At 47.6% G+C, this 12,630-nt stretch overlaps 1 protein-coding gene across 1 annotated transcript in view; it reads right to left on the bottom strand.

The window, feature by feature from the left end:
- The window catches only part of LOC121554861 (trafficking protein particle complex subunit 10), a 29,627-nt gene extending 16,997 nt beyond the window's left edge, over positions 1-12,630 (bottom strand). Inside the window, exons 1-7 of the mRNA XM_041868571.2 lie at positions 12,485-12,630; positions 9,018-9,099; positions 8,682-8,817; positions 5,790-5,989; positions 5,372-5,567; positions 5,061-5,172; positions 2,311-2,558 (exon numbers count right to left, since the gene is read on the bottom strand). Coding sequence (XP_041724505.2) covers positions 2,311-2,558; positions 5,061-5,172; positions 5,372-5,567; positions 5,790-5,989; positions 8,682-8,817; positions 9,018-9,099; positions 12,485-12,548 — 1,038 coding nt within the window. The 5' untranslated portion in view covers positions 12,549-12,630. The remainder of the gene's footprint in view (positions 1-2,310; positions 2,559-5,060; positions 5,173-5,371; positions 5,568-5,789; positions 5,990-8,681; positions 8,818-9,017; positions 9,100-12,484) is intronic.

Genomic DNA, 12,630 nt, shown 5'->3' with positions numbered 1-12,630 from the left:
CACCACCCAGTAACCGTACCCCATCCCATCACCACCCAGTAACCGTACCCCATCCCATCATCACCCAGTAACCGTACCCCATCCCATCACCACCCAGTAACCGTACCCCATCCCATCACCACCCAGTAACCGTACCCCATCCCATCACCACCCGGTAACCGTACCCCATCCCATCACCACCCAGTAACCGTACCCCATCCCATCACCACCCAGTAACCGTACCCCATCCCATCATCACCCAGTAACCGTACCCCATCACCACCCAGTAACCGTACCCCATCCCATCACCACCCAGTAACCATACCCCATCCCATCACCACCCAGTAACCGTACCCCATCCCATCACCACCCAGTAACCGTACCCCATCACCACCCTGTAACCGTACCCCATCCCATCATCACCCAGTAACCGTACCCCATCCCATCACCACCCAGTAACCGTACCCCATCACCACCCTGTAACCGTACCCCATCCCATCACCACCCAGTAACCGTACCCCATCCCATCATCACCCAGTAACCGTACCCCATCCCATCACCACCCAGTAACTGTACCCCATCATCCCCCAGTAACCGTACCCCATCCCATCACACCCCAGTAACCGTACCCCATCCCATCATCACCCAGTAACCGTACCCCATCCCATCACCACCCAGTAACCGTACCCCATCATCACCCAGTAACCGTACCCCATCCCATCATCACCCAGTAACCGTACCCCATCACCACCCAGTAACCGTACCCCATCATCACCCTGTAACCGTACCCCATCCCATCATCACCCAGTAACCGTACCCCATCATCACCCAGTAACCGTACCCCATCCCATCATCACCCAGTAACCGTACCCCATCACCACCCTGTAACCGTACCCCATCCCATCATCACCCAGTAACCGTACCCCATCACCACCCAGTAACCGTACCCCATCCCATCACCACCCAGTAACCGTACCCCATCCCATCACCACCCAGTAACCGTACCCCATCCCATCATCACCCAGTAACCGTACCCCATCCATCACCACCCAGTAACCCGTACCCCATCCCATCACCACCCAGTAACCGTACCCCATCCCATCACCACCCAGTAACCGTACCCCATCATCACCCAGTAACCGTACCCCATCCCATCACCACCCAGTAACCGTACCCCATCCCATCACCACCCAGTAACCGTACCCCCATCCCATCATCACCCTGTAACCATACCCCATCCCATCACCACCCAGTAACCGTACCCCATCATCACCCAGTAACCGTACCCCATCCCATCACCACCCAGTAACCGTACCCCATCCCATCACCACCCAGTAACCGTACCCCATCCCATCATCACCCAGTAACCGTACCCCATCACCACCCTGTAACCGTACCCCATCCCATCACCACCCAGTAACCGTACCCCATCCCATCATCACCCAGTAACCGCACCCCATCCCATTACCACCCTATAACCATACCCCATCCCATCACCACCCAGTAACCATACCCCATCCCAGCACCACCCAGTAACCTTCCCCCATCCCATCACCACCTTGTAACCGTACCCCATCACCACCCAGTAACCGTACCCCATCCCATCATCACCCAGTAACCGTACCCCATCATCACCCAGTAACCGTACCCAATCCCATCACCACCCAGTAACCGTACCCCATCCCATCACCACCCAGTAACCGTACCCCATCATCACCCAGTAACCGTACCCCATCACCACCCGGTAACCGTACCCCATCCCCTCACCACCCAGTAACCGTACCCCATCACCACCCGGTAACCGTACCCCATCCCATCACCACCCAGTAACCGTACCCCATCAGCACCCGGTAACCGTACCCCATCCCATCCCCACCCAGTAACCGTACCCCATCCCATCACCACCCAGTAACCGTACCCCATCCCATCATCACCCTGTAACCGTACCCCATCACCACCCGGTAACCGTACCCCATCCCATCCCCACCCAGTAACCGTACCCCATCCCCTCACCACCCAGTAACCGTACCCCATCACCACCCGGTAACCGTACCCCATCCCATCACCACCCAGTAACCGTACCCCATCAGCACCCAGTAACCGTACCCCATCACCACCCGGTAACCGTACCCCATCATCACCCAGTAACCGTACCCCATCCCATCACCACCCAGTAACCGTACCCCATCACCACCCGGTAACCGTACCCCATCCCATCACCACCCAGTAACCGTACCCCATCACCACCCAGTAACCGTACCCCATCACCACCCAGTAACCGTACCCCATCACCACCCGGTAACCGTACCCCACACCACCCGGTAACCGTACCTCCAGCAGGCATAGCTCCTGGACACAGTTCTGCAGCAGCTCCAAGGCTCTCTGTGTCACCTCCCAGGGCCTCTGGAGGAAGATGAGCAGGGTACACTGCCGACAGAACAGGTAGCTGCGTAGCTCCAGCAGGCTAGCTTGGCCGCGCTGGATCCCATCTCTCTTCTCCATGTCTATGGGCTGCCGCAGGAGCAAGCCGGTCCAGCTCTTCACCGGGGAGCAGAAGGATCCCAGCCAGTTGGCCCCATCTACACAAAGACACAGAGACGAGCAGAATAAAAAAAAACTAGATGTTTATTTTAATGTATTGAATCGCTGACTTATAAAGCTTGAGTGATTATTATTTTTATTTTTATTTTATTTTTATTAGGATCCCCATCAGCTGTTGCAAAAAACAGCAGCTACTCTTCCTGGGGTCCACACAAAACATGAAACATGACATAATACAGAACATTGATAGATAAGAACAGCTCAAGGACAGAACTAAAAAGACAGACGTGGCCAACATATCAATACATACACACAAACTCTCTAGGTCAGATAGAGGAGAGGCCTTGTGCTGTGAGGTGTTGCTTTATCTGTTTTTTTTAAACCAGGTTTGCTGTTTATTTTAGCAATATGAGATGGAATGGAGTTCCATGCAATAATGGCTCTATATAATACTGTATGCTTTCTTGAATTTGTTCTGTATTTGGGGACTGTGAAAAGTCCCCTGGTGGCACGTCTGGTGGGGGAAGTGTGTGTACGTGTGTCAGGGCTGTGAAAAGTCCCCTGGTGGCATGTCTGGTGGGGTAAGTGTGTATGTCAGAGCTGTGTGTAAGTTGACTATGCAAAATGTTTGCATTTTCAACACATGAATGTTTCTTATAAAAAGAAGAAGTACTGCAGTCAGTCTCTCCTCTACTGTTAGCCAAGAGAGACTGGCATGCATAGTATTAATATTAGCCCTCTGATTACAATGAAGAGCAAGACGTGCTGCTCTGTGAGAGGGTGAAGTGCTGCTCTGTGAGAGGGTGAAGTGCTGCTCTGTGAGAGGGTGAAGTGCTGCTCTGTGAGAGGGAGTTTGTGGCTATACATGTATGTGGTCCTTTAGCTCAGTTGGTAGAGCATGGTGCTTGCAACGCCAGGATTGTGGGTTTGATTCCCAGGGCCACCCGTCCGTAAAATGTATGCACGCATGACCGTAAGTCGCTTTGGATAAAAGCGTCCGCTAAATGGCACATAATATTATATACAGTGGGGAGAACAAGTATTTGATACACTGCCGATTTTGCAGGTTTTCCTACTTACAAAGCATGTAGAGGTCTGTAATTTTTATCATAGGTACACTTCAACTGTGAGAGACGGAATCTAAAAACGAAAATCCAGAAAATCACATTGTATGAGTTTTAAGTAATTCATTTGCATTTTATTGCATGACATAAGTATTTGATACGTCAGAAAAGCAGAACTTAATATTTGGTACAGAAACCTTTGTTTGCAATTACAGAGATCATACGTTTCCTGTAGGTCTTGACCAGGTTTGCACACACTGCAGCAGGGATTTTGGCCCACTCCTCCATACAGAACCTTTAGGTTTCGGGGCTGTCGCTGGGCAGTACGGACTTTCAGCTCCCTCCAAATATTTTCTATTGGGTTCAGGTCTGGAGACTGGCTAGGCCACTCCAGGACCTTGAGATGCTTCTTACGGAGCCACTCCTTAGTTGCCCTGGCTGTGTGTTTCGGGTCATTGTCATGCTGGAAGACCCAGCCACGACCCATCTTCAATGCTCTTACTGAGGGAAGGAGGTTGTTGGCCAAGATGTCGAAATACATGGCCCCATCCATCCTCCCCTCAATACGGTGCAGTCGTCCTGTCCCCTTTGCAGAAAAGTATCCCCAAAGAATGATGTTTCCACCTCCATGCTTCACGGTTGGGATGGTGTTCTTGGGGTTGTACTCATCCTTCTTCTTCCTCCAAACACAGTGAGTGGAGTTTAGACCAAAAAGCTCTATTTTTGTCTCATCAGACCACATGACCTTCTACCATTCCTCCTCTGGATCATCCAGATGGTCATTGGCAAACTTCAGACGGGCCTGGACATGCGCTGGCTTGAACAGGGGGACCTTGCGTGCGCTGCAGGATTTTAATCCATGACGGCGTAGTGTGTTACTAATGGTTTTCTTTGAGACTGTGGTCCCAGCTCTCTTCAGGTCATTGACCAGGTCCTGCCGTGTAGTTCTGGGCTGATCCCTCACCTCCTCATTATCATTGATGCCCCACGAGGTGAGATCTTGCATGGAGCCCCAGACCGAGGGTGATTGACCGTCATCTTGAACTTCTTCCATTTTCTAATAATTGCGCCAACAGTTGTTGCCTTCTCACCAAGCTGCTTGCCTATTGTCCTGTAGCCCATCCCAGCCTTGTGCAGGTCTACAAGGTAATGAGTGGAGAACAGGAGGGCTTCTTAAAGAAAAACTAACAGGTCTGTGAGAGCCGGAATTCTTACTGGTTGGTAGGTGATCAAATACTTATGTTATGCAATAAAATGCAAATGAATTACTTAAAAATCATACAATGTGATTTTCTGGATTTTTGTTTTAGATTCCGTCTCTCACAGTTGAAGTGTACCTATGATAAAAATTACAGACCTCTACATGCTTTGTAAGTAGGAAAACCTGCAAAATCGGCAGTGTATCAAATACTTGTTCTCCCCACTGTATATTAGATGACTTATAAAGCATGAGGGAGTTTGTGGCTAGACATGTACCTCCAGCCCCGAAGTTAAGGACATACTGAGTGAAGAGCGCATCCAGCTCGTCATACTGGATCAGAGCATCCTCAAACTGCTGCAGCATCTCAAACACAAAGGCCAACTCCTCCTGCACACAACAAAAACACAGATCAGATACACACACACACCACACGTGATCAAACCTACAGCTCAGAAACTGATATAGACTCATATATACACACACACACAATACATACACATCCTCTTCTTCCTGTATACAACCACATATTCACACCTGAGACATGCTCTCACATGAAACACACACAGACAGACAAGCACGGACCTACCTGTACCATGAAGTAGTCACAGAAGCTCCAACCGGGCTGATTGCGTTTCTCCCGGAGTGTGCGCATGTCATCCTCGAAGCGTCCCAGGTTCTGAGTGAAGGACATCAACAGCAGAGTCCTCAGCTTTAGCAGGAAGGCACTCCACGACTCCTGAGACCTGGACGAGTCCTTTAGAGGGTCTGACAGAACCACACACCTAGGAGGGAGGGAGGGGGGAGAGAGAGAGAGCGCGAGAGAGAGAGAGAGAGAGAGAGCGAGAAGGCAGAGATTTCCACCAGTCATTTTGTTCTGATCTGTCAGATCAAATCTGTCTTGTGGCTATTTTCTGTTTCTCATTTCCAGCCTCCATTTTGTTTGTATCCTGTGTTGTAATGTGTGTCCATTTTGTTTGTATCCTGTGTTGTAATGTGTGTCTCACCGGTCGTTCTGCTTGTTACAGAAGTCATTGCGGATCTTGTCCACTAAGGAGGAGCGAGGCAGGATGTTGGTCTTGTTCTTCTTCTTGGCATCGCTGGTCTCCACAACAACGATGACCCAGTCAGCTGACCCGTGGAGCCGCAGGTTGCCCTGCCACCTCATCATGTCGTCCCTCACTGACGCCTTGTACACCTCTGTGTCCTAGAGGGTTTATTGACGGTTCATTATTCATTCATAATGTTGTTTAGAAATCATTTATAAATCAGTTATAACTCATTGGTTAGTCCTTTCTCAACCCCTAATAATAATAATAATAATAATAATGAGGTATGTTTTGTGTGTTCACTGTTCAGACATTGATACAGACCATCATAAAGTAACTCTCACATTACGAGTCAAATAAACGGTATCTCCAGTCACTTTTCAGGGCATCAAATGCCAGGAAATACTACTGGTGCAAACCGCTACAGGGGTCATTAACAGTTGCGGTCAGTGCCGTTTAAGATGAGGGAGGACACATTTTTTTTTCATGAGCATGGCCTTATTTCTATTACAGCATATTGGATGACTGTCATTCATATTCCATTCACCAAGTTCAGTGTAACAGCGTTAGGTTTAGGCTACTACATGATACTCGAATTTTCCCTGTACCCATCATTAGGTTGCTACAACCTAGCCTATGAATGAAAGTTTACAACGTAGGTGCACACAGGTCGAGAGACACATTTGAGGTCACAGACAGTGACACATGGACAGACAGTCACATTTAATACCGCCTTGCACACTCTTGCCTGCATCTAGCTGACCTAGGGTGTAATCATTAGTCCAACAGTTGCAAACAATAGTTTCTATTGGACAAATTCAGGTATGTTTATCCCCGTTTTGTACCGTTTGCTTCCGTTTAAGAAACGTTTTTCAACAGAATCGGCGGAATGAATACACCCCTGATCACACGTAAAACACAGTTTACTTTCATAGCAGCCACTTTGTATTCCTTGTCGCATCTACGCGCTCTCCTCCTCTCACCTCTTCCCTTCGCTTGTGGACATCAATGCACAACACATCAGCTGTAGGTGGCTTAGTGGTTAAGAGCGTTGTGCCAGTAACCGAAAGGTCGCTGGTTCTAATCCCCGAGCCGACTAGGTGAAAAATCTGTCGATGTGCCCTTGAGCAAGGCACTTAACCCTAATTGCTCCTGTAAGTCGCTCTGGATAAGAGCGTCTGCTAAATGACTAAAATGTAAAATGTCTGTAGGTGACCAGGCGAAAAAACTTTTCCAAACAGCCTACATCGTTGTCACCATATTAGCTAAAGTAACGTCATAGTCAGCATTGCTAATAGAACTAACGCTTTAGTAAACCCACTACAATCATGCAGTAACGTTACAGTGTACTGTCAGTAAGCAGTTTAGAAGTTACACCCGCGAGGCCCCGGTGGCAATAAATTAGTAATACCAAAAGCTTACCATGACTTGGAAGAGTTCCAGTGTTGTGTTGGAAAGTCATAGCCAGCTAGCTAACATAGCAACCCTCTGTTTGAGCAGGGTGTTTCAGTAGGCTCAATTAGCTGCATTTGCTGGCTAAGTAAGTGAAAAGAAATGACAAAATCTCTCTCTCTCGCTCCTCCTTCATTTTGGAATAAATTGATTTGTTAAAAACTGTTCAACTATTGTCTTTCTCTCTCTTTGAGTCAACTACTCACCACATTTTATGCACTGCAGTGCTAGCTAGCTGTAGCTTATGCTTTCAGTACTAGATGACTTCTCTGATCCTTTGATTGGGTGGACAACATGTCAGTTCATGCTGAAAGAGCTCTGATAGGCTGGATAGACGTCCTCCTAAAGTTGTTATAATTACTGTGTAAGTCTATGGAAGGGGGTGAGAACCATGAGCCTCCTAGGTTTTGTATTGAAGTCAATGTACCGAGAGGAGGACGGAAGCTAGCTGTCCTCCGGCTACACCATGGTGCTACCCTACAGAGCGCTGTTGAGGCTACTGTAGACTTTCTTTGCAAAATAGTGCGTTTTAATCAATTATTTTGTGACATGTGATTATTTTTAGTATAGTTTTATCTAAAAAGGATAACTTTTTTTTATGTTTTACAATTTTAATTTTTATGAAATTCACTGAGGAGGATGGTCCTCTCCTTCCTCCTCTGAGGAGCCTCCTCTGGTCATTGCTATATCGTCCTTCAATGTCCTGGATGAACGCTTGTGAATGACATCTTTAATGAGTCCAACAGCCTTGAGATACTAAAGAACTAAAGAGCTTCTAAAACAAAAGGCTCCCTGCAATAGCTATCCGTTACGCAATGTTTCCTACGTCGGTCACGAGTCGCTGACTGGACTGCACTTCATTAAACAAGTAAACTGCCCTTTTAGTACATCTACTGCTGTTTCTGTTTCCTTAGCACTTTTCCACTGAACTCCTCTCTCCCTCATCCCCCTGAACAAACTGAGGGGCCAGCCAGTTTACACTCATTAGGAGAACAAACAGACACACAGACACACACACACACACACACACACACACACACACACACACACACACACACACACACACACAAGACACACACAGACACACACACACACACACACACACACACACACACACACACACACACACACACACACACACACACACACACTAAGGAGAATAGTAGAGGAATCCTCCTGGGACTAAACGCAAACAATATGTGGACCAGCTTGAATACACAACATGTAATGTGTTTTGTCTGTCAGCCATCCATCTGCTGCCTGTTCATAGGACCTTGTGCACTAATAATCCACTCTGGATCAACATCATCTAGATATGGTGGGATGTAACAGACTATGGACAGTAGAATTGTGTGTGTGTGTGTGTGTTTTACATGAAACGTGCACGGCACCACTCACACAGCAGTCTGTCCAGTAGATATGGAGGAAAGGGAAGGTGAGGAGAGTTTTGTTTCCTTCTTTAGGGAGGAGCTCCTCTTTGAACTGGACAAAGTTGGCCTCTAGATGGATCATCTTTGGTGCTCGTCCATACGACCTGGAGATTTAAAAAAACCATTATGATATAGACGGTCTATAAGGAGTTTATACATTATAATGTGTATACACTGAGATGCTCTTATCTAGCATGGACCATTAAACCAACATATAGGTCGACAAATCCATTCAGCAGTACCAACAAAAAAAACCTGTTTCAATTAGACCAATTACATCCTGGCACATCTTGTCAACACTCACCTCCTCCACTCCATTGGTTCCCTGGGAAGCTGCTGGGCCAAATGGGTGTAGAGAGTTGTGAACAAGGTCTGGTCCCCAGCGCCTGGTGGAGAGAGGGGGGGGGAGATTAGGGAAGAGGAGGAAGAGGAAAGGAAGGAGGAGAGAGAGAGAGAGCAGAACAGAAAATCCCCTGATACCCAATAAGAGCCTGTCAACACAGGATTATATGTTCATTTAAAATAGCAAGTCGAACTTCAGGACTGGAATTGAATAGCCCTGCCCTACAATCCAGCTCCACTCAATACGGCCTGCCGGCTGTCACCCCTCTCTCCTAGTGTTCTGTTCCCAGACACATACACTGCTGAAAAAAAAAAGCACAGGTGTTGAAGATACTGACATGACAAAAGGAAGCCCATACCCCACTAGACCCCCTTAGAACCAACCTTTCCCTGTGTGGTTAAAGGGTGAAATGAGGGCAGGTACCCCATACCCCACTAGACCCCCAGAACCAACCTTTCCCTGTGTGGTTAAAGGGTGATATGAGGGCAGGTACCCCATACCCCACTAGACCCCCAGAACCAACCTTTCCCTGTGTGGTTAAAGGGTGATATGAGGGCAGGTACCCCATACCCCACTAGACCCCCAGAACCAACCTTTCCCTGTGTGGTTAAGGGGTGAAATGAGGGCAGGTACCCCATACCCCACTAGACCCCCAGAACCAACCTTTCCCTGTGTGGTTATAGGGTGATATGAGGGAAGGTACCCCATCCCCCACCAGACCCCCAGAACCAAACGTTCCCTGTGTGGTTATAGGGTGAAATGACAGAAGGTACCCCATCCCCCACCAGACCCCCAGAACCAAACGTTCCCTGTGTGGTTATAGGGTGAAATGACAGAAGGTACCCCATCCCCCACCAGACCCCCCAGAACCAAACGTTCCCTGTGTGGTTATAGGGTGAAATGACAGAAGGTACCCCATCCCCCACCAGACCCCCAGAACCAAACGTTCCCTGTGTGGTTATAGGGTGAAATGACAGAAGGTACCCCATCCCCCACTAGACCCCCAGAACCAACCTTTCCCTGTGTGATTAAAGGGTGATATGAGGGCAGGTACCCCATCCCCCACCAGACCCCCAGAACCAAACGTTCCCTGTGTGGTTATAGGGTGAAATGACAGAAGGTACCCCATCCCCCACCAGACCCCCAGAACCAAAGCGTTCCCTGTGTGGTTATAGGGTGAAATGACAGAAGGTACCCCATCCCCCACCAGACCCCCAGAACCAAACGTTCCCTGTGTGGTTATAGGGTGAAATGACAGAAGGTACCCCATCCCCCACCAGACCCCCAGAACCAAACGTTCCCTGTGTGGTTATAGGGTGAAATGACAGAAGGTACCCCATCCCCCACCAGACCCCCAGAACCAAACGTTCCCTGTGTGATTAAGAGTGGCGAGGGAGGGGGGAAAGAGCAACACCTGTTCAGAAATGTGATGGTGAGACAAATTCTGTCTCTTGGTAACAGCACTCTTGTTGTAAACTGACTACAGCAAAGCAAAGCCCACTGCTGGGCATTCAGGACTAAGAAACATAGCAAGGCTTGACATAATTAAGCTGTGGGAATATTCTAACACACTGTCCGTACACATACAAAGGGAGAATGTAGCATTTCCTTGTGAGGCTTCTATTGCTGCTGTTTTGTGTGTCTGTCACAGGCAAACAGCCATTGGACTTCTAATCTAATTGACCTTTCAGTCATACAAACGCTGCAAGTGTGCTGCCCAATAAAGCTGAGACTTTGCCCTTGTGAATAGGGCTGTTCAGGGACCGACACTGTATAGCTCTACTAGTAAATCCTGTTGTTGCCTCTAATAGTATGTACAGTGGGGGAAAAAAGTATTTAGTCAGCCACCAATTGTGCAAGTTCTCCCACTTAAAAAGATGAGAGAGGCCTGTAATTTTCATCATAGGTACATGTCAACTATGACAGACAAAATGAGAAAATAAAATCCCCCCAAAAAAATTATTCTCATTTTGTCTGTCATAGTTGACGTGTACCTATGATGAAAATTCGTAGCCGACTAAACTCAACTCCACGATTTATGATGGAGTTGAGCGGCGACTAGTGTGGGCGGACTAGTGCTCTGACGTCACATAAAATGACGTTTTTAATTTTTTTAAACTACTGATTTCAGCACCCAAAGAATACATTTTACATTTGAGTAATTTAGCAGACGCTCTTATCCAGAGCCACTTACAGTTAGTGAGTGCATACATTTTCATACTGGTCCCCCCCCGTGGGAAACGAACCCACAACCCTGGCGTTGCAAGCGCCATGCTCTACCAACTGAGCTACACAGAATTACACGAAACAATAAGTCGTTTTTGATTAAAAAAAACATAATTTCATGTGACGTCCACCCACACTAGTCGCCGCTCAACTTCATAATGGAGTTGAGTTTAATCGGCTGCCAGAAGTATAGTATATTAAGCCCATAGGCTATCAGCCCAGACAGGTCACCTGTGATACAAGTCAGTATTTGACATCCATCCATGTCTGAGGACGTTGGGAGATTACGTGAAAAACCGGCCACTAGGGGCAACAGTGAGCGCTGTTGCCTTCAAGTAGGTTTCAGTTTTGCTATGATGTTGTGGATGGTGATGGCTGATGGGCGTCTTTGTCTGGTGCCAAAGGTTGCATGTTCGAATCCAGTGATAGAAAGTAGTTTTTTTGATTTTTGTTTTAAGCCTATCCTAAACCTTAACCATTCGGAGTTAATGCCTAACCTTAAAATTCGGAGTTAATGACTAAACTTAACCTTAAACCGTTTGAAATTTGATGTTTGGAACAACTTCGAAATTTGACTTTTGAGAAACATGGATTAACCTAATTCTGACCTGACTGTGAGAGCTTGTTGACCAGCCAGCCATGGTGGTCCAGGGACAAGCAGGCAAGAGCTTAAAATAAAAATTCTGAGAAGCTCACTTGAAAGGCCAACAGAGGAGTTTCTCCCCACACACACTCACACTGTAGCCTCTGTCTGTACATAGCCTAAAGATTCATTAATTTGTGTGGCCCCCGGCTAAGCTAGATGTTATGTATCCAGTCAGGTGCATTCTTGCGTGATGACAGCAGGTTGCAGAAACTGCATCGCGAGCTGTGTCGTAAGGAGAAGGACAGCAAATATTATCTGTCTCCATTAGCTGATATAGTAGCATAGCCTAATACATATATCATCATAAAATGATAAGGAAAGAAACTGCGATTGAAGATGGTTCAATGGACGTTATCAATTTGTCAGGCGGCGACGGTCACTGTTACTGCAAGAAATGGTGCTGACGTTACAAAGCCAGACCATTATTTAAGGCCACTGATATGCGGCGGCAACTGGCTGACTTGCCCGAGCTGTGTCAAACTCACAGACCTCGCTACAAATAGCTGTCGGGCTGAATAAAACGACTGCAACATCACCCCACCAACAAAACACTCACATGTCACAATCGGCTTGTTCTCCATTGTGTAAATAATGGGCTTCTCCTCTTGAGGCTCCATCATGGATTCCAATAGTCAGTGGTAGCCCCCCATGTCATGTACAAATCCGGGTTGTTATTAGTAAATGCTTATGCATGCAGACAGT

Source organism: Coregonus clupeaformis, chromosome 40 (assembly GCF_020615455.1).
Source record: "Coregonus clupeaformis isolate EN_2021a chromosome 40, ASM2061545v1, whole genome shotgun sequence".
In the NCBI taxonomy this organism is placed as follows: Eukaryota; Metazoa; Chordata; class Actinopteri; order Salmoniformes; family Salmonidae; genus Coregonus; species Coregonus clupeaformis.
This window is presented reverse-complemented; position numbering and strand designations above follow the sequence as displayed.